Source organism: Phyllostomus discolor, chromosome 4 (genome assembly GCF_004126475.2).
Source record: "Phyllostomus discolor isolate MPI-MPIP mPhyDis1 chromosome 4, mPhyDis1.pri.v3, whole genome shotgun sequence".
Taxonomy (NCBI): Eukaryota; Metazoa; Chordata; class Mammalia; order Chiroptera; family Phyllostomidae; genus Phyllostomus; species Phyllostomus discolor.
The window spans coordinates 5,602,958-5,622,080 of record NC_040906.2 but is presented as its reverse complement, the minus strand read 5'-3'; the positions used below and the strand labels follow the sequence as shown (position 1 = coordinate 5,622,080).

At 53.3% G+C, this 19,123-nt stretch overlaps 1 protein-coding gene across 1 annotated transcript in view; it reads left to right on the top strand.

The window, feature by feature from the left end:
* The window catches only part of CAB39 (calcium binding protein 39), a 72,121-nt gene extending 55,848 nt beyond the window's left edge, over nt 1-16,273 (top strand). Inside the window, exons 5-9 of the mRNA XM_028509622.2 lie at nt 997-1,165; nt 8,095-8,154; nt 11,762-11,827; nt 13,010-13,153; nt 13,725-16,273. Of these exons, the coding sequence (XP_028365423.1) occupies nt 997-1,165; nt 8,095-8,154; nt 11,762-11,827; nt 13,010-13,153; nt 13,725-13,913 (628 nt within the window). The 3' untranslated portion in view covers nt 13,914-16,273. The remainder of the gene's footprint in view (nt 1-996; nt 1,166-8,094; nt 8,155-11,761; nt 11,828-13,009; nt 13,154-13,724) is intronic.
* The last annotated feature ends 2,850 nt before the right edge of the window (nt 16,274-19,123 follow it).

Genomic DNA, 19,123 nt, shown 5'->3' with positions numbered 1-19,123 from the left:
ATGAGAACAGTCAGAAAGTAGAAAGGAGAAGTGGGTTTTTCCTCTGAGAGAGATGCAAAGGCCAGAGCTGGCAGGACGCTTGGTGGTAGAATCTGCTAGGAGAACAGGCTGAATTGTCCAAGAGACGTCTTTGCCAGTAGGATGCTGGGAAATGGGATTTGCTTGCAAGAGACTGGAGGAGACGGATCGAGTGGGAAAGAGGTTAAATCGGTGCGTGCAGCTTGAAAGGAGGTGGAGGAAGGGGACACTGTGCTCGAGCAGAAGGCCAGAGTCGGAGCCAGTCCGTGGGGCTTGGTGCACAGCGGCGGAGACAAGGCCGCCGGGCTGGGGAAGATGAGGTGGCCCTGCCGAGCCTGTGGGGGGGGGGGGGGGCGTCAGAGCCGCTGAGGCAGGTGCAGAGGAGGGCTCCCTGGGGAGTCCCCTGTGCTGCTCTGAGTGTCCGGAGGGCTGTCCTTGACTATGACACCTCAGGACCGGGCCTCCAGGTCCGCAGGGTTTAGGTGTTGCTAAGAGTCTTGAAAGGGCTGTTCTGAGTATTGAATTGAAACAGTGAAATGTAAATGCTGTTTGTGGGATAGAGCTGTTCAGATACTATGGATTTAGGAGACTCTTTTGTTAGTTTCATACTGTTTTTTCAATCAGTTTGGGTTTTCTAAAGTGCTGGCAGCATCCCACATGTAAAACTAATCCCCGTTGGGAGGTGTGGCCCTAAACACTTCTCTTTAAAGTTTTTAGCTTAAATAATGAATTTTTAGTCACACGGCCACTCTTGGCCTGTGGTTTTTCTTTGGGTCGAAACCGTCGCCCCTGGCTGGTGCGCGTGCGCCCTCCCTCAAGAGGAGGTGCACCCGAGCACCCCGTCTGCTCTGGGAGAGGCGCCGCGGTCACGTGCCGTGCCCCCTCGTTAGGGCACATCCGACACTTCTGTTCTGAAACTGCGAACGCTTCGGTGTTGGAGTTGGAAAAGGGCAGTCACGTTTGTTTTTTCTTTTGCAGGTATGAATCTCCAGAAATAGCTCTAAATTGTGGAATAATGTTACGGGAGTGCATCAGACATGAACCACTTGCAAAAATCATTCTGTGGTCAGAACAGTTTTATGATTTCTTCCGATATGTTGAAATGTCAACATTTGACATAGCTTCAGATGCATTTGCCACATTCAAGGTAATATAAAAACCAGAGAATTTTATATATACTTACAAGTCCAATTTACAGGTGTGCCTCTACTCTCCTAGCCTGTCCACTGCTGCCCCCTAGCGGGAAGAGAGAAGACAGTTTATATGGGAGGGGTGAAATAGGTTTCCTTTAGTGAGTACATGAAACCGTTTATTTTTGTATTGTTATTTATTAATTATTGTATTATTTTCCACAAGAACAACTGTAAACCTTCTTTTGCCCTTCCCCCCGTATATGTCTGTGTGACTTAAGTATATGAATAGAGTCATAGCTTTAAGAGGGTGGAAAAGTTAGATTCTTTTTTGTCTTTCCAAAAGACAGAAGTGTCTTTTTCTGTTAAACTGCCCATCAAGCACAGTATGTAGCTGTAACAGCCAGGGCTTCCTCCTGTGTTGGACATACTGTTGCAGTGTCTTTGGCTAAGCTGCAGATGAAGTAGCTCGCTTCCGTTCAGGCCCCGAGAACAGCGCCTTGCCCTCGCACCCCACGGCCATGCCAGAGCTTGTTTGTTCAGTGCGGGGGTGGGGGTGGGCAGGGTCGCCTGCACGGTGCAGGTTGTTACATGGCCTCCCTCACCCGTCCCCTTGCCTCCCCGGTGTGCATTCGTCTAAATGAGACACACGCATGGTGGGGTACTGCTGTACCGCATGCACATTTCTGTTTTGAATTGCAAGGTTCTGTGCTGTTGAGGTGTATAAATGAAACAGTGACCTTTGTCAGTGGTACTCACAATGAGAGCAGGTCTTTCCGTATTGCATTCCCTTATGTAGTAAATATGTGCCCTTGTAAGGGAATATTTAGGCTGCTATTTTAATGTAATTGGAATCAAGTATACTGACTTGCAGGCTGCTGTGCTTAGAAACCATGAACACTGTTACAATGGGAAGTGGCCAGTTTTCTTAGAAGGGCTGTTTTATGATTATAGAGAGCCCCTGAGGTGAGCACAGGCCTTGGATTCTGGGTAAAATATGTCCCTCGGAGCAAATGAACACCCTTAAAATAGGATGAAAGCCTGGTGATCTGGCCGTTAGGGTTTCACATTGAATAAGAATAAAATAATAGTGTGAGAGGTGCCCAGGGACTTATGTCCCTGAAACCATTAAAGAGGATGTCGGAGGCTGTAAGTAGGACCTCAGATATTCATATGTCGATGCACAAAGCCAGATGGGGTGAATTTAGGATGATAGCAGAATGGTGCGTGTGATGCATGAGGTATCACCGCCCTTGGTGGGCAGGACTCATGCTTAGGAGGGAGGGCGTGCACCATTCAGAAGCCGCGGGCCTATTATGCAGGGAGGTGTGGCAGCACCGTGTGTCTGGAAGAGAAGATACTCCTGTGTGGGAAGAAAGCTGTGAGCCCTGGAGTGGCAACTCCATGGAGCGGGAGGGCAAGGGAGAGACAGAGGGGGTGGCGGAGGCATGGGAGAGTGCAGCCAGACCGCCTGACCAAGGATGAGGACATGGCTGACGTGCTCCTGGCACCTGTGGCAAAAGTGACCGACAGGTGAGACAGGTGTGCTGACTGTATGGCAGAAATGTGAGTCCCGGTATCTCAGTCTTGATTGGCGTTGCTGATAATGTCACCTCAGTGAGGATTGCTTCTGCGAATTAAATTCACACCGAGGTGATGGAATCACTGTGGGAAGAGCAGCCGTGTCGGGCCTTGGTGCCACAGAGGGCAGGGTTGGGCACAGCCAGGTGGTGGTCCCTGCCTGAAGAGGGGAAACTTCAGAGCCCCCTGGGAGTCTAAGGACGAGCTCGAGAAGGGGGAGCACCGAGAAGCTGGTGGGGGTTCCGCATCCCAGCTGCTCCTGAGAGCGCGGAAGGTGGTGAGCTGATTAGAGGGAGCCCTCCCGTAAGCAAAGGGGACGAGAGGCCAAACCCAAGACAGAGACAGCCTAACAACCAGGCTGAGGCCCCTCCCACCCCAGCCTGACAAGACCCCCAAGAGTTGGCACAGCGGGAAGACCAGCAGGCGCCGCGTCTGCCGCACCCGATAGGTGCTGGCAGCAGGGAGGGTGACGGCCTGCCTCCTGCTTTGCCGGTGTCCTCCCGGCAGAGCGTGTTTTTATGAGGGAAAGGAAAACAGACCCGTGGTTCATGCTGTCCTTTGAGAGTGTGGTCAAAGCAGCTTCCCCCGAAGAGGCAGCCTGCTCACCAAAATTTTCAGGCAGGCGCCGCTCACCCTTAGCTCTGGACTTAAGGCCCCTGGCAGTGGGCCGAGTCTTAGAAGGAGATTAAAACTCCCTGCTCTAAATGTGCCCAAGTCTTGTGGGTTGAATGAATGGTACTGAGATAGTTAAATCAGTGACCAAATGTTCATTAGTGATTTTTTCAAGGAATTAGAAGACTGGGAGGGGCACCAGAAGGCCAACAAATATATTTCCAATTTTCCAGAGTAGCAGAAGGTAGATTCCCCTGAGAGGCTGGTGGAGCTTGGAGCTTGATGTTATGCCTGTGTAGGGTTCTAGAAAGTATTTCTAAAGAGATGATACTGAGCACTTTGGAAGGAAACTGAGCACCCACAGCCAGCATGGATTCACTGAGAGTGAGTTCAGTCACGCCAATCTCGTTGATGCCAGGAGTCCAGGGGGTTCGGGGCGTGGCCGCCTGGTCTCAGTTCCCGGCTCTGCTGCTGGTTTAACGGGCGTCTCCGTCTGCCGAAGTACGGGTGTAGTGCTGGTACGTCAGCTCGCTGCGGCCCCCACAGTGTGTGTGCTGTGCACTGCAGCTGCTAGGGTTCCTGCCTGACAGGGAGCATGCCCCAGATGTTGGTTGAGTCATGGCACAGGTCTGTTTTCACGTAGACGATGAAAAGCTAGGTGAGGAGCTAGGTGGGGTTTCTGTGTGGCGGTCTGAGACTCACTGGGTGCAGTGTCCAGAAGGTGCTGGAAAAGGGACTGCCGTCACCCTGGAGAGAGACTTCCTGTGGCTCTCCACCCGGCCAGGTCGGTCATTATTAATGGCTTAGATGAAGGGGGACAGGGCACACTTACCAGGTGCGGAGGTGACAGCCGTGATGGGAAAGATAACAGATAACTGTGAGCCTCAGGTAAGGCTTCCCAAGATCCAGAGAGGCCGGTGTGTCACAGGGTGAAATTAAGCACACGTAGCTGGGCCTCTCCACTTGAGGGCCCAGCTGCATGTTGAGTAGATATGGGATGGGGTGGGGGGAATAGGCATGATGATAATAGTGCACACTACACTTCAGGCAACAGTTACTAAAATGTAGGGAGCTTCTCATCATACTCGCACAGCCCTTGAAGGGGGCACTGTTGTTGTCTCCGGTGCAGAAAAGGGCGCTGAAGCCTGGGAGTGTGAGTGAAGTCGGAGAGTAGATGGGGAAGCCAGGGTTCAAACCCAGGCAGCCTGACTGCAGAGCCCACTCTGAGTGAGCAAACTCTGCATACGTACGTCGTTCATACTAACCAGTCTGATGGCGCTGCTCCCCAGCGACATGTGGCCACACAGTGTGGCCTGAGGAGCTGTCGATGGTCCTGGCCCACTCTGAGCTTACGGGGTAGCAGCACACACGTGTGTTCCGCTCCGGGTGCAGCGCGGTAAGAGGCACCCAGACGAGTGAGCAGATGGCTTTCAGACGACAGTGGGTGGTGAGGGGACTCAGCAGCTGGACGTGTGTAGCCTGGAGAAGGGAGGACTCGGCAGGGATCTGCCGTGAGAGCACTGCTGTGTGTGGAGTGGGGTGGCCTCCAGACAGTGGACCGAACCTGTTTCTGGAAATAACCAGGCGTAGGCTTTGCTCTAGCACAGGAAAAACATGCGGACTCTGAGAGCTCCAGGGGGGACCGTGCCGTTAGAAGGATTGAGATTCTTGGCCTTAGACGTACATACTCAAGCATCTGGTAGGAAGTTGGGCCAAACGGCTTGCCAGGGCTCCATGAGAATCTGCCCCCCGCCTAGCACCATTTTCCTCGGGATTCCAGGGCTGTCTTTACCGCCTGAAATTTGGGGCCCAAACTTACATACTTTTTAGACATCTTTTTAAATTCAACCCATCCTAAAAGTGGGCTGCTTGATCTGTGGGACTTGGGATATGAGTCCTGACCTTTCTCCAAGTTACACCAGGGGTTGGATGCACTGGGATTTAGACGGGCGGGCGACGAGCAATCCCGTTCCCCCACTGCCGGCCAGCCAGCAGCTCTGTAAACTGTGCGGGGTGCTGACGGGCACTGCCTGCATAGCCGTGTCCCCGCGTGCTCTGTCCTGCTGGTTTCCGTCCTCACGCCCTGGTTCCGGCTGTCCAGAGCTCTCGGCTCCAGGCCTGAGGTAAGGCTCCCTCTCGTCTCTCAGGAGACAGAGGCACGGCCTAGGTCCCATCTCCTCATTTCCAGCTCAGTATCAGCCCTGTTTCCCTGTGCGGGCTCTCAGCAGTTGCTCCTTTCCCACCCATGTGTGCTCGTCCCCTCCAGGCCCTGCCCTGGCTCTTCTTAACGAAGGGCATCCATCCCGGGGGCCCCAGGGCTCAGCTCCTCCTCTGGTGATCTCTCTCTCCTGCCCCAAGGCCATTGGGGTTCAGCTCCCAGATCGGCAGTGGTCTTCTAAGTTTCATGATCTCTTGGAACCAGGTGATAACAAGTAGACACCCCTAGACGGGGAGATGTTGGCGATCCCTCTTTTCCTGTGTGGCCCAACTGTGAGCCTCTTGCCCCTTGCCCCCACTTGAGACACAGCCTCAGAGTGAAAAGGCCCCTTCGCAGACCTGCCGTCAGACACGCCTAGGGCCTTTGCTTTGTAAGGCAGTGCTTTCTACCTGCCTGTTCCTAAGAACCCGGCCCCAGCTGAGGGCCACTGTCAGACGCGGCCCTCCGACCTTCTCTGTTGTCAGCCTATGACGGAGCAGTGAGCACTGGGCTCTAGAGTGATCTGCCACAAAGAAGGAGCAGTGGCACTCAGCGCGGATCCCGGCTCATTAATACCTTTGTTCACCCACTCGTTTGTTCATTCAGTCCATTCCTCACATCCCGGTGCCTGCCGTGTGGGGCGCTGTCCTCCCGGTGTGGGGCTCCGCAGACCCCGACAGACAAACCCCTGCCCATGCGGCCCCTGCACACGGGAGACCGCTGTGAACGGGCCACCGCAGCGTGCGGGAAGCGGGGAGTGCTCTTAACAAGCATGTTTGGTATATATGCCCGTAACTTAGGTTCTCTTGTTTCTCTCTCCCTCACGTCTGGTCCCAAGATAACACTGAGTATCAGTCTCCCACCCCTCCATTTCCTCCTCCCCTGCATGGGGTCGGGCGCCTCCTAGCATTTCTTACGCGACTCCTCGGGTACCGGCACTCAAAATAAACTCCAGGTGTCCTGATTTGGCCTCTTTAATCCCTAAGGGGGATTTAGAATAAATTGGGTAGGTCTTTCATGGGCATATAATGTATATCCTGTCCTGTCCAGCAGTTTAAACACCTGTCAGTCTTTGAGGTGGAATTAGAAGGCTGCTTAAAAGCATACTTTGAACCTTGCTTAGTGAGACGTTTTCTCAGACGTTCCCTGATTTTGTTGGTTCATTCATTCATTCATTACATGTTAAGTTCTTACTATGTGCTGGGCACTGCGTAGGTGCTGGGGACTCAGAGATTAGTGAAAACAGACTTGACCCTTGTGTTTATAGAATGTACAGTCTCGCATGAGACATTCATTGAGTAATCCCCCAGATGTGGAGTCACCCGTGACCATGCTTTCATGCTGGCGCCCACTCGGGAAGGGTCCCCCGTGGAAGTGGTGCTCGCGCTGAGGTCCGGAGGCAGTAGGTGCCTGCGGGGGGGAGCCTGCGCCCGGAGGCCTGCAGGGCAGGGCGCCGGCACACGGTGGCAGACAGCTCCCTGGGAACCCCCTGCCTCTGGAGCCCCTGGAGGTGCCAGTGCTGCCGTGCCTTCCACGTCAGTGTGACTGTGGAACGTCTCTTAGAACATTTCCCCATTTCCGCGGGACCTGGCCATCCTCGGGTAACACCAGTTTGGTGTAAGCTGGGAAACTCCAACGTAAACAGCAGAGAGCACAAGTTAAAGGAAGTTGGTTCTGAGAAAGGGACGTTATTGGCACCAACCCCTCCAGTAGCGGCTCTGCGGGAACTTAGCTCCTTCATGTGCCCAGCAGTGACTGGCCAGTCCTGCCGGCACATGCACCCATTTTTCCGCACCTGGCTAGTCATTGCCGACTTCCAGGTCCTTGGAGGCAGGGGCCACATCTTTTTTCCTTGTAGCCCTAGCACCTAGAGCTTTACCTGGCACACAGCAGATATTTTCTGAATGCGCGATCATTGACTTGTTTCTGGGGAAATCCGTGAGGTGTGAGGCACAGGCTCTATTCTGTGGTGATGCAGAATTAGACGCGGGGTCTTACAAATTTTCAAGTGTACATATATGCAGCATTCCCCTGCTTGCTTAGGAGCTAATGTTTGTAAAATGAAAGGGCTTTTAAAAAACATTCTACCTCTGCCAGAGGTTGTATTCGGTGGGAAACTGAATGCAAGTTGAATTTAGGAGGAAGGAATGGAGCCTCAGATACTTTTTCTAATTAAAGAAATGTCCTCTTTTTCCACCAGGAGCATTATTCTATTTGACGTTTTATCACAATTATTTACTTTAATTCACTGCAGTTCTTTATTCTCTTTGAGTGTATATTTTCATTGCCTTATATATTTGTTTTTAAATTTTTTCTTCTTAGAGTTATAGATGTGATTAATCATAATCATTAAAATTACAGTTTCAAAGTACTGATTTTATATACTCGTATTCAAAATCAATATTTCCAATACAATTCATGCTCAAATGTTTTTTAAGTATAGTAGTTTTAAACAACAGTTTGTATTCAGTAAAGTGGTATGGAATGTTTTAGGATTTTCTTTTCTAAACTAACTTGAATGCAGAACAACTTATTGACTATGTTTTCTTTTTCCAGGATTTGCTCACAAGACATAAATTGCTCAGTGCAGAATTTTTGGAACAGCATTATGATAGAGTAAGTATATGAAATACTATTCTAAAATAGGAAATTTTAAGTTTTGTTACCAGGATTGAAAAGTTTACATTATATTTTGTACCAGAATGTTTGCTTTGTGTCTGTGAAGTTTTAACATGGTGACATATCGTTTCTGTACTGAAGTGGGGTAAGGAGCTTCATTTGGTCAGAAGCAGGCTGGTCTTTCTGATGGACACACCGCCCTCTGAATCCTTTCTGGCTCTAGAGTTAGAGAAGAAAGCGCTTTGTGCTGAATGGCGTGTGATGCACAGTTGAGGCAGAAGGAGAAGCTCACTGACTTCCTCACACTCCTTTCCGCCGGGGCTCACACCGGTGCCGGTGCCGCTGACAAGGGGAAAGGGAGGCCACAGCGGCAAAAGCGCCAGCCCAAAGGAGGCGGGGCCTGCTTCTGCCCTGCTCCGCGGCCGACTCCCGTCCCCACCAGAGCCGTGAGCGCTGGGGGACGCAGAAGTCCATCCTTATTTGTAAAGAGAGGACCCTGGACTGGCCCAGCAGTGAGGTCCCTTCCAGCTTGAGTCAATGTCAGGCTTCCTGGCAGCAGAGCCCCCACGGTCTGTCCGTGGGTCTGAGTGCACTGGTAACCTGACCTTGACCGTCACGGCAGCCCTCAGCCCCGGCGCAGGTGTTCTTGTCCGCCCCGTGCGGCTCTGCTCTCCACCAGACCGCAAGCCCCTGCCGGGCCACCCGAGTGTAACCCCCACACTGACGATCTTGCAGGCGCTCCGAGGGGGCCCGCCTGACAACAGTCCACTGCCAGTGTCTGTCTGTCCACCTCGCAGGGTGTGGCTTAGGTCTCATCCTTCCACCAGTCATTTGAGTTTTTGAAATTCTAGGCATCGTTAATCTTCATTGTTCACCATTGTTCTCCATTGTTCTTCAACTAAATTAAGATTCTTATAAAATCTTACAAAAGTCTTCAAATAATCAAAACCTGTGCTAATTCTTGTGTTCCTTTTCCCTGTGTCCCCCTCCCACCCCCAGTGTCGTCCTAACACCGTGCACAGCACCCAGGAAGTCCCTCGCGGACCGCCCCAGAGACGGTGCGGGCATGGCGGGACGTCCACTTTTGCTTCTGCCTGCGTGTTTTTGGATGTGCATGTGTTTCTCTTTCTGTTTGTTGGTCTAAGACGGCAGCATGGTCATGTCATCGGTGCCTTTTTACAGCAGTTAGAAGCGTGGGCTTGTGCACCAGACTTCCAGGGGTCTGGCTTCAAGTCCCAGCCCACTGTGCGCCCCCAGCCCCTTGGGCACGGCCTTCGTTCACCCTCTTCGCCTTCAGGGCCTTCAGCCTCACACGGGCTCACACCCGCACCTGCCTGCGGGGCGTCGGGAGGCCAAAAGAGAGAGTGTGTGTGTCAAGTGCGCAGCACGGCGCTGCGCCCTGCCTGTTACCACTCGGCCTGAGAGGTGTTTTATTTCAGCCTGCCAGTACCTTAAAGCCCGCCAAAGCTAATGCCGACCAGTGTCCAGGAAATCGACTACAGCCAGTGGCATCAGTTTAATTTTGCAGTAAGAGATGTCCCTGTGTGTTATTAGTGGGTGACATCGGTTAACAGGATTGTAGAAAGACTCGGGTGATGCCGCTGACAGAGGTGTGTGCGGCGCAGGCCGAGCTGGAGCAGGGGGAGGGATGTGGGGGGTTGTGGGTAAGTTACGTTAAGCCAGAGGTGGGTTATTGCACAAAAATACGTGCTCTGAAATCCTGGACGCCTTGGCCCTGGGCTGTGTAATAACCAAAGTCAATTAAAAGGTCACAGTCTGTGTGAAGCAGAAGAGATGCCCGTTGCTCAGAAGAACAGCCTTTTCTGGCGCTGAGACCTGGAACGAGTGTGGGCGTTCCCAGAGGGAGTTAAAAGGCAGTGTCGTGGAGCGGACCAGCCCTGGAGGGGGCTCGGCCGGAAGGGAGACGCTGCCCTGAGATGCGGTTCCCTGGGAGCAAGTCTTTGAGGAGCCCAGACAGCGCCTGTCCTCGGTTCGTCCGAATCCAGGACGGACCCTGGCATGGCTGGGGGTGCTGTATGAGAATGATTCCCTGCAGCTGCGCATTGGGTAGCAGAAATGCCCTGACTTGGTTTTTCTGATAAGAACTGGAGGTGCGTGTATTCCACGGTACTAATTAAAGGCAGCTCCGGTTGTTGTGACCGTCAGTTTGACGGTCACTGAGAAGGCAGGGCTGACAGCCTTCCCTGAAAACACGTGTCTGACTCGCTTACCCAAGTGAGTAGGTGGCCGCCCCACTTCTCCCTAGAGGGGAGCAGAAGAAACCATGCACAGGCGGCTCCGAACCAAGGCCGAAGAGACCGCTTCTGGAAAGGGCCAGACAGCAAATGTTTGAGGCTTCTTGGTCCTGCGGTCTCCGTCAGCTCTCTTGTCTGTCATGCTGCAAAAAGAGAAATAAAAATGCATAAACGGGTTTGTTTACAATGAATGAGTGGGCGTGGCTATGCCCCAATAAAACTTTCTTTATAAAAATAGGCAGTGAGTGGGACTTGGCCTGAGAGCCACAGTTTGCCAGCCCCTCCTCTCAACCACACAGGAATGCCGCCGAAGGCCCAGCATAGAGCACAGGCACAGGCGGTTGTAGCGTGGGCACGTCCCAGAGCAGCACCCTCTGCCACGCACCCCCGCCAGCACAACCCCAGGGCGTGCTGCTCTCCGGCAGTCATGCTAGTGGTGCACAGCTGTGGGACTTATGAAACCTGCTGCAGTTAAGGCAAACGTGTGTGTGTGTGTGTGTGTGTGTGTGCGCGCGTGCGTGTTAAAGCTAGCTGGCCTTCTGTCCTCACTTTCTCAAAGTGGAGCCTTGGCCCTGGGGGTCCCTCATTTCCTACTTCCCTGCCCCCCGTTCTGGTGACACCGTTCTTGTTCGGAGCACCACTTGGTCAGTCTGGCGGACACTTGTCAGGCCTTTGGCCTATAGCGTTTTGCATTCCCCAGGCCTCTACTCATGCTGGGTCCTTCCCTTTTATCCTCCAAGAATCCCACCCCCACCCCCATTTCTAAAAGAAACCCCTCCCATTGCTCAAGCTTGAGCCGAAATCCTGCCTTCTCTGGGGTGTCTGCTGATTCAGCACAGTGCTGAGCGTCTCCTCTCTCCTGTTATTAATTGTCTCTGTCTGTGCTTGGTGCACAGAGAGAACAGGTAGCTTTTCTCTCGGTGGTTGTGCTTCGGGCTTGTTGAGTTCTCGTCTGTAAGGAATGTGAATTTTCTAATATAACGCCAAGAAATGATAGCTGGCTCAACAGTGCGGCAACCGTCAGGGGACGGAATAGAAAAGTTTTCATTTTTATAAACCTTTCTGCCTTTCCCGCATGTGGGGTTTGGGCGCAGAAGAGGGCCAGACTTGAGCTGCGCGTGGGCCCGTGCAGAGCTGGGAGGGGGTCGGTCCGGGAGCCGTCTTCACAGACGTGCTGGGCATCCATCCCCGGAGGGCTCCTGAGCGGTCAGTAGGGCGGAGCAGATGGGAGGAGGCCGGCCTGGGCAGTGTCAGGCCTCCGGGGGGTTAGAGGTTTCTGCTCAAGCTTTATCGCATTATCTGCCAGTCTTCAAAAACTAACTAACTCTGATTCCTATTTTTTGTCTTAGTTCTTCAGTGAATATGAGAAGTTACTTCATTCAGAAAACTATGTGACAAAGAGACAGTCACTCAAGGTATGACAGCTTGTTTATTGTATGTGGTTCGCTTCTCTCCACCCTGTGTTGGATGTGGGGGAGAGGGAAACGTGCTCGCACGTGGTCTCGGGCCTTCAGGGGGCGTGCGTTTGTCCACGGTCACCGTGGGTGTGGGAAGGGACGGTCCATCGGGGGTCCCACCTCCGGGTAACTTGGAGACACCAAAGTGCAGTACACGGAATTTTGAAGAGGACTTTACCTCTTAGCAGTGCTTTAGATTTTGAAGCACATTTTTAAAACTTAGGACCATGCCAACTGCATGAAGACATTACAGGTGTTATCTCCCCAGGATGGTGCCCAGAGGGCAGGGACTTATTTGCTGGGGGCGGGAGCGGTGAAGCTGTGGACCGTAGATGGCTGCTTGTATCGGAATAGGTTCTGAATAATTCCACTGGAGGTTAAATAGCGTGTTCAAGGTCACGTAGCTCACCAGGAGCAGGGAGCCGGGATTCGAACACAGGTGGCCTGGTGCCAGGGGCAGTCCCTCCTGACCTTGCTTCTGCCTCTGTCCTCAAGGGCCACCACTCAGCCCCACCCCATTGCAGGCCACACCACCAGACCCCCACTAGGCCTTGACGCCGACCACATGGAGAGGTGGCGGCTGGTTTCCAAAAAAAGGAAAATTTAGAGTGAGCAATGACGGTTTATAAGTTAGATAAAGTGTGACCCACCCTACAGTAAGCCCTACATGCACAGATTTCTTTCCAGCTTAGTTGATGTTGTTGATTAATTGATGATATTAGTGATGAGGAGTCACCAAGGAAAAAAGGGAGCATCTCCAGGATACTTGGCTTAAGAAGGAATAGAAAAGTTTTCATTTTTATAAACCTTTCTGAATCAGATACAACTTTGACCTGTGTAAAAGTTAGTGTATGGAAAACTTTGGACGTGACCTTTTTGTCCTGTGAAATTCAGGTAAATAAAATTACAGTCTTAAGTTTGGGGCCAAATGTGCCTGAATGGTCCCTTCGGAGAGCAGCGCCAGGCTCGCCGCAGGCCCAGACACCCGCCGGGAGGGGGCGCTCGGCGGCTGGTGCGCGGCCCGTGTTCTGAACAGCCAGTGACAGCGACTGTGTGCCTGAGGGTGACGATTATTGCATGGATTGTTTTAACTTTGGTTTTTCTTCGGATCGTAGAGTAATTCTTTAACTGTCTTCTCAGCTGCTTGGTGAGCTGTTACTAGACCGACACAACTTCACAATTATGACAAAATACATCAGTAAACCCGAGAACCTCAAACTAATGATGAATCTCCTACGAGACAAAAGCCGTAACATCCAGTTTGAGGCCTTTCACGTTTTCAAGGTAGAGTACTCGTGACACCGTTGCTGGCCTCGCCGGTAATCTGAGTAACAGGGTTCGGTTCAGGTGGTCGTCATGTTTTCTGTCTAAATGAGGTGAATGTTTAAACAAAAATGGATCCAGAAACGGGGCGCACTCCGTTTAGATTTGAGAACAAACCAAGTTTATTTCCAGAGGGGGGTCATTTGTCTCTGCCACGAGGTTGTCAGTCTCAGAGTCAGGCATAATCTTTGTCTTCATGCTTTCCGTGGGGGTATATTCTCAAAATCCTCCCTGACCTCCTGTGCCCAGGAATGATCTCTGCCCATTTTATCCTAAAATCGGCAACTGTATTTAACGCCAACTGCCGAGTTTCAGAGCATGAATGAACATGCCAGTCCTTTTTGTGCTAAAACACATAAGACTTTTTTAAATTTTCATATTGTATAATACGATTTTCCAAAGCACAGACCCCTGACGGGGTGACCCAGACTCCCCTGGTGCCCCCTGGAGGGAAGCAGTGGGTCTCGTCCCTTCCCGAGGGTGACTCCCCGTGGGTGACTTCCCGCGGGTGACGGCGGTTCCTCTCCGGCAGGTGTTCGTCGCCAACCCCAACAAGACGCAGCCCATCCTAGACATCCTCCTCAAGAACCAGACCAAACTCATCGAGTTCCTCAGCAAGTTTCAGAACGACAGGACCGAGGACGAGCAGTTTAATGACGAGAAGACCTACTTGGTCAAACAGATCAGGGACTTGAAGAGACCAGCCCAGCAAGAGGCCTAACCGCTCCCCGTAAACATCCAAACTAGTAAACCCAAACCCAGCACTTGCTGTTAGCTCTGCGGCATCAGGCACTCTTTCCGATTCATGAGGAACATTACTGCTCATCTGCTGTTAAGTGAACGGTTTTCCTTTTACCTTGTTTTGTTTGTTTTTTTTTTTTAGTCGAACCTGGAGAAGGTAGCTGCTGCTTTCTTGCACACTAGAGCACACGTGGACTTTTCTTGATCTTGGTGTCATTTCAGGATTCAGAGACCCTGTTTGCTGTAGGAGCTGTGGACACGGCTAGGTTCCCGAGGGCAGAAGCAGGGGTGGTGTGTGGCGGAGGGCGGAGGGCGGAGGGCGTCGGTGGGGTCGGACTGACCTGCGGGCTTGCGGCGGTCTTTGTGAGAGCTGGGCGTGGGTTCTTGGTGAGAAGGTCGCCTTCACCAGAGGAAGACCGTGCTGTGTGTGGAATCGGGTCCACACCCATGACGTAAGCTTTTGGGTGGATAAAATTGACATGAGAATAACTTGATACTGAAACTTAGCAACTTCTTAAAAGTGTGAAGCTTCATAAGGTCATGAGGAAAATGTATATATGCTTTTCACAGCTTTCTAGAATTTTTTGACTTTTGATTTTCCTAAGACTTGTAAACCTGGATATGTCGGAAGGTGTTTGTTAATTTCCCTTTTGGAAGGTCTTTTCAAACAGTAGAGCTAGCGACAACACCTTGCATATCATTTCAACGATGCTTATAGGTTTCTTTTGTATATAATTCTTAGAATGCTCATTTCTTTTAAATGATTTAATTTGTACAGCAGAGGAATGTTATTGTATTAGTATGTAACTATTACCTAATATTGAGTTTTTGCAAAAAAAAAATGAATGCTTATATGTAATTGAAATACTTCAGATCACATGAAAATGCTGATTTAACATTTAAGTACCACAGCATTAAAAGGAAAAAGTAAACCAGTCCTTCGTATTCAGTTACCTAATGGGGTGCCATCAGGAGGGTACAACACAGACTCGGAACTCAGCTCCACCTTCCTGCACGAGACTGGCCTTATCCGTGTAAAACGAGCGGTGAGTTTGCTAGACCTGTGAGTGACACCGGTCACGCTAAGTTAGCGCTGACCCCGTGTGTGCGGGAGGCCCGTCATAGAGCACCTCGGGCGCCCTCTTTAGAGCAAGTGACCCGGCACCATAGTCGTGAAACTGAGTAGTTGAGACTTCGGCTTCTCTTGGGAAGAGTTCCTAGTCATAGGTGTTCTATGGGGAGATTTATTTTTTTTAATGTCCTGTTCCTTAATGCTGCAAATTATCAGTATTTATAAAGTAACTGATTTTGCACCACTCTTTTGTTACTGTGACCACGGCAGAGCAGCGTCTCCTAGAACACATCCCTGCGAAGTTACTAGAAGGGAATCTGTTCATCTTAGCGATGCAAAGGCCACAACTAACCACGTGCAGACCAGAGTTTGCCGGTTCAAATCCAGCATGGCTGTGGCTGACTGAGAAATTTACATGATTATTCTTTGCTAGCCTCTCTTACTAATTGAATTATTTATCGGCCAGTAAAATGAGACTCCCGAGTGATGTTCCGACAGGCTGTAAGAGCACCAGTTAGAAAAATAGCCCCAGAAAACACGGATGCATTTCGTTGTATTGAATTACACAACGGCCTGCATCGAGATTGGTTCTCCAAGGCCGTCCTGACCACCGGCTGTGTGAGAGCTTCCGTGTGTCCCCTCGGCGGTAGGGGGAGCGGCCTCAGCTCCCCGAAATGAAAGCGCCAGGGGGTGGGGACGGCAGGCTTGGCCAGGACGGCACGCCCTGGGCCTCCTGCGCTGGGGCTGGTGTCAGGGCCCCTCCCGTGAGAATGTCACCCCGGCTGGAAGGAAGGCTCCCCTGCTGGGCGGGTTCCGGGAACCGGAGAAGATGCAGCAGCCTCCACGCGGGGGCGCCCTCGCAGCGCTCGGGGGCGGGGCAGTGAGGGCGCAGCGTGCCCGGGACTGCGGGCATGGTGCCGCCCACGGGGGTCTGGAGGGAGTTACGGTTGGGGGGCTCTTTGTTTGTTTGTTAACAAAAATGTGAAAACATTCAAGGTTGAAAAGTTGCATTTGAAGTTATGACCATTTAATATATTCCTATACCAAAACTACTATACTGGAAGTGGTTTCTTTGTGTTTAGAGGTTTGATTTTACATGAGCCGGTCGCTCCATGTGATTTTTCACCCTGAACAGCCCAAGGTGGGGGTGTACGCAGTGGTTGGCGGTGTCGTGGGGCGTTCCTTTCTCCCCAGGGAAAGTAAATTTCTTGTCCGACTATCTGGCTGGCCCTGTAATTTAAATTCAAATAAAATTTTGGAGAAACACTGCTGCCTGTGTCCTCGAAGTCCGGCGGAGCCTCGCACCCGTGTCCCTCCGCGCAGCCCCGTCGCGAGACCCGCTTGGGTCACGGGCTGTGCCAGAGACAACACACCCGCCCACGCCTCCCAGGCCTTCTTGTTTTATCGGGGCTCTGTCTCGGGTGTCACACGCGCTTCTCGCTCACGTTTCAGGGCTGGCTGCTGCCTCACCCTTCCTTTCACAGCTGAGTGTGCTTGCTCTCGGGCTGCGGGCCCTCTCTGCCCGCCTCCCTGGCCCTCCACCATTAACTCTCGGGGCAACGAGGGCCCCTGGCAGGAGCGCGGTAAGTCACTGGGGCGGCGCAGGCGCAGTGGTCCGTGGCCCCCGGGGCATGCCACCTGTCCTCGGCCTCTGTTTTAGCCCTGGTCCCAGAGCGGGGTCCCCGTTCTCGGGGGACAGCGGTGGGTGTGCTCTTGCCAAGAACACTTTGCCAGAATAACATCTTGTTTGTTGCCATTGCTTCTAGGTGGTTCGCTCTACTTGCATGTCCCAGTTCCCCGAGACGGCAGGGTCCCCTGAGGTCAGAACGGGTGACTCTGCCCTTCTGTGAATGGGAACCAGGAGTCGCACCTCAGGCAGGAAGTGGCCACGTGGGGGGCTGGGTCATGCATATAGTGTAAGCTCTACTTCCCACCAGTCACCAGCCAGGTGTTCCCCCCCACCCCCAAAAAGAAAGGAAACTGAGCCTCAGGCTGCTCCCTGTGGTGTGGTTATGGCCCCGCCCACTGTATGGGTAAGGGTCCACGGAGAGGGGAGCTGTGACAGCTCTCGGAGGCTGCAGTGCCCCACAGCTGCACCTGCTGGGGGCTCGGGCAGTCCCACCTGAGATTTCTCGGGGATGCCCCTTGGAGGACAGGGGACAGCGGCCCAGGCGCACTGCCCCTTCAGCTGCTTCCGGATTTACAGGGGCTTTTCCCGGCCATCTCTGTGTCCTTACCCCATCTGCCAGAGCCCGATGGCCGCTCTGACCATCCGGCTTCCAGGAGGCGTGAGGACAAGGTAAGTTCCCCCCACACCACAACGTGAAAGTGATCCTGGCCCGTTCCCAAAGCCAGCCCCGGGGGAGGGCCTCCCCCGGACGGAGCAGGCGGAACACAGCACCTCGGCTCTCCCCTGAGGACTGTGTGGGCATCGGCCTGCCACCCCTCCACTCCTCATCCACCCGCATCCCTCCACCGAGACACAGGTGACAGGGGCAGAGCCCTCACCCTCCTCCTGGGGACCTCCCCCGCTCCCCGCCCCGGAGCGGACGCTGACTGGAGCCCACGGTGACGGCTGCACGAGGCCGTGGCTCCCCACGGCTCACATGAGGCTTCCACGCTGTTTGCTCACAGGGGTCTTGGGGTGTTTGGTTCCCTGTGGGGTCCTCCAGCTGAGGGTGCCGGCCCCTCTGGGGATCTAGGTCTTCCAGCGCAGCGACCCCGGGCTCCTCTGCTCGAGAGCACGTCCCCGGCGGGGTGGTGCTCCAGGGACATGGCGGGGACTCCGGGGAAAGGTTTAGTTGCAACATTCCCCACAACACGAGCTTCAGCTCGTCAGAACTGTTCTTGTAATACGTTTTTCTCACCCACGTACTCGGTGATCCGAGGAAGTAACACGGCCCTGCTGTAGTGGACAGTAGCTGGGTCTTCCGTTTGGTGGGGGTCTGGCCAGAACAGTGGACGGTGCCAGAGGCCAGCTCCCCGGGAAGCTTCTCAGCAAGGCTGCTCCCCAGCTTGCTCCCTCCTTCCCACAGCCTCCCCTCCACACTCCAAGACCTTCGCATCTTTGCATCTCCTGTGTGCAGGAGGCGACCAGGGCCCACTGCTAACCCACGCAGCGCCCTGTGCTCGGCCGAATCTCCGCGTGGCCCTGCACTCTTCCCCGCTGCCCCGGCCCTCCCGCCGCTGGGGCTGAGCTGCATCACATGAGCACCCTGGGAGGGCCTGGCAGTGCCCCGCCCCACCCCCTTGGCACCCTCTTCTGCCTCGGAAAGCTGCTTGTTGTGGCTCAGGACACCAGAAGTGCAGCTGGTGTCCCCAGAAGCAGCCCAAGCCCCACTGCCCAGGACCCCACCTGGAGTGAGTGCTCCCCAGCAGGACTGACCTCCAAGTCTCCCCACCCCCCGGTTAATGGTTTACTGACGTACCTCTTATCTGAGTCCTTCCCTCTGGGTCTCACTCTGTGCCAGGGCTTCCTGGGACCAAACCCTCATCCCGGGCTCGGCTCCTGGGCAAACCCAAACCAGACACGCTCATTCTGTGCCTTCTAACCCAGAGGCGCGAACAGCCCCGCCTGCAGCCGCCCACGTGGACGAGGCCACGGGAGGTGGGATGCTGTGACCACCCTTCGGGAAACACACTTCCTATCCCTCCCACCTCTGTGGCCCAGCACACAGCAAGATGGCCCGTGACCACCGCTCCTGCCGCTGGAGGCCCCAGGCCCCAAGGTCCAGTCAGCTGAAGCCTCCAGACTCGCATATTCATATTTCAAAGGCCACACCTGCCACACAGAAATGGCTCTTCATGGTCATCAAAACTGGAAAAGGCCCGATTTCCTCACGCTCCCAATCCTTCCAAAAAAGAGTTTTTTGAAAAGTGTGGTTTCACCCCATAACATGACTCCACGGTTGGGAATTGGGGCAGAGTTAGAAAAAGCCCAGCATTGCGTGCGGAGATCCGTGGGGGAGGCGCTGGGTTCAAGGGCAGCCTGGGCTCAGACGCCGCTCCGAGCCAGAGCGGCGACCCGCACACTGAACGCGTTAATCTAAAACGGCCGCTGGGTGGCAGCAGAGCTCCTTGTTTGCAGCAGCCGCTGAGCCTAGTAAGTCATTCCTAGT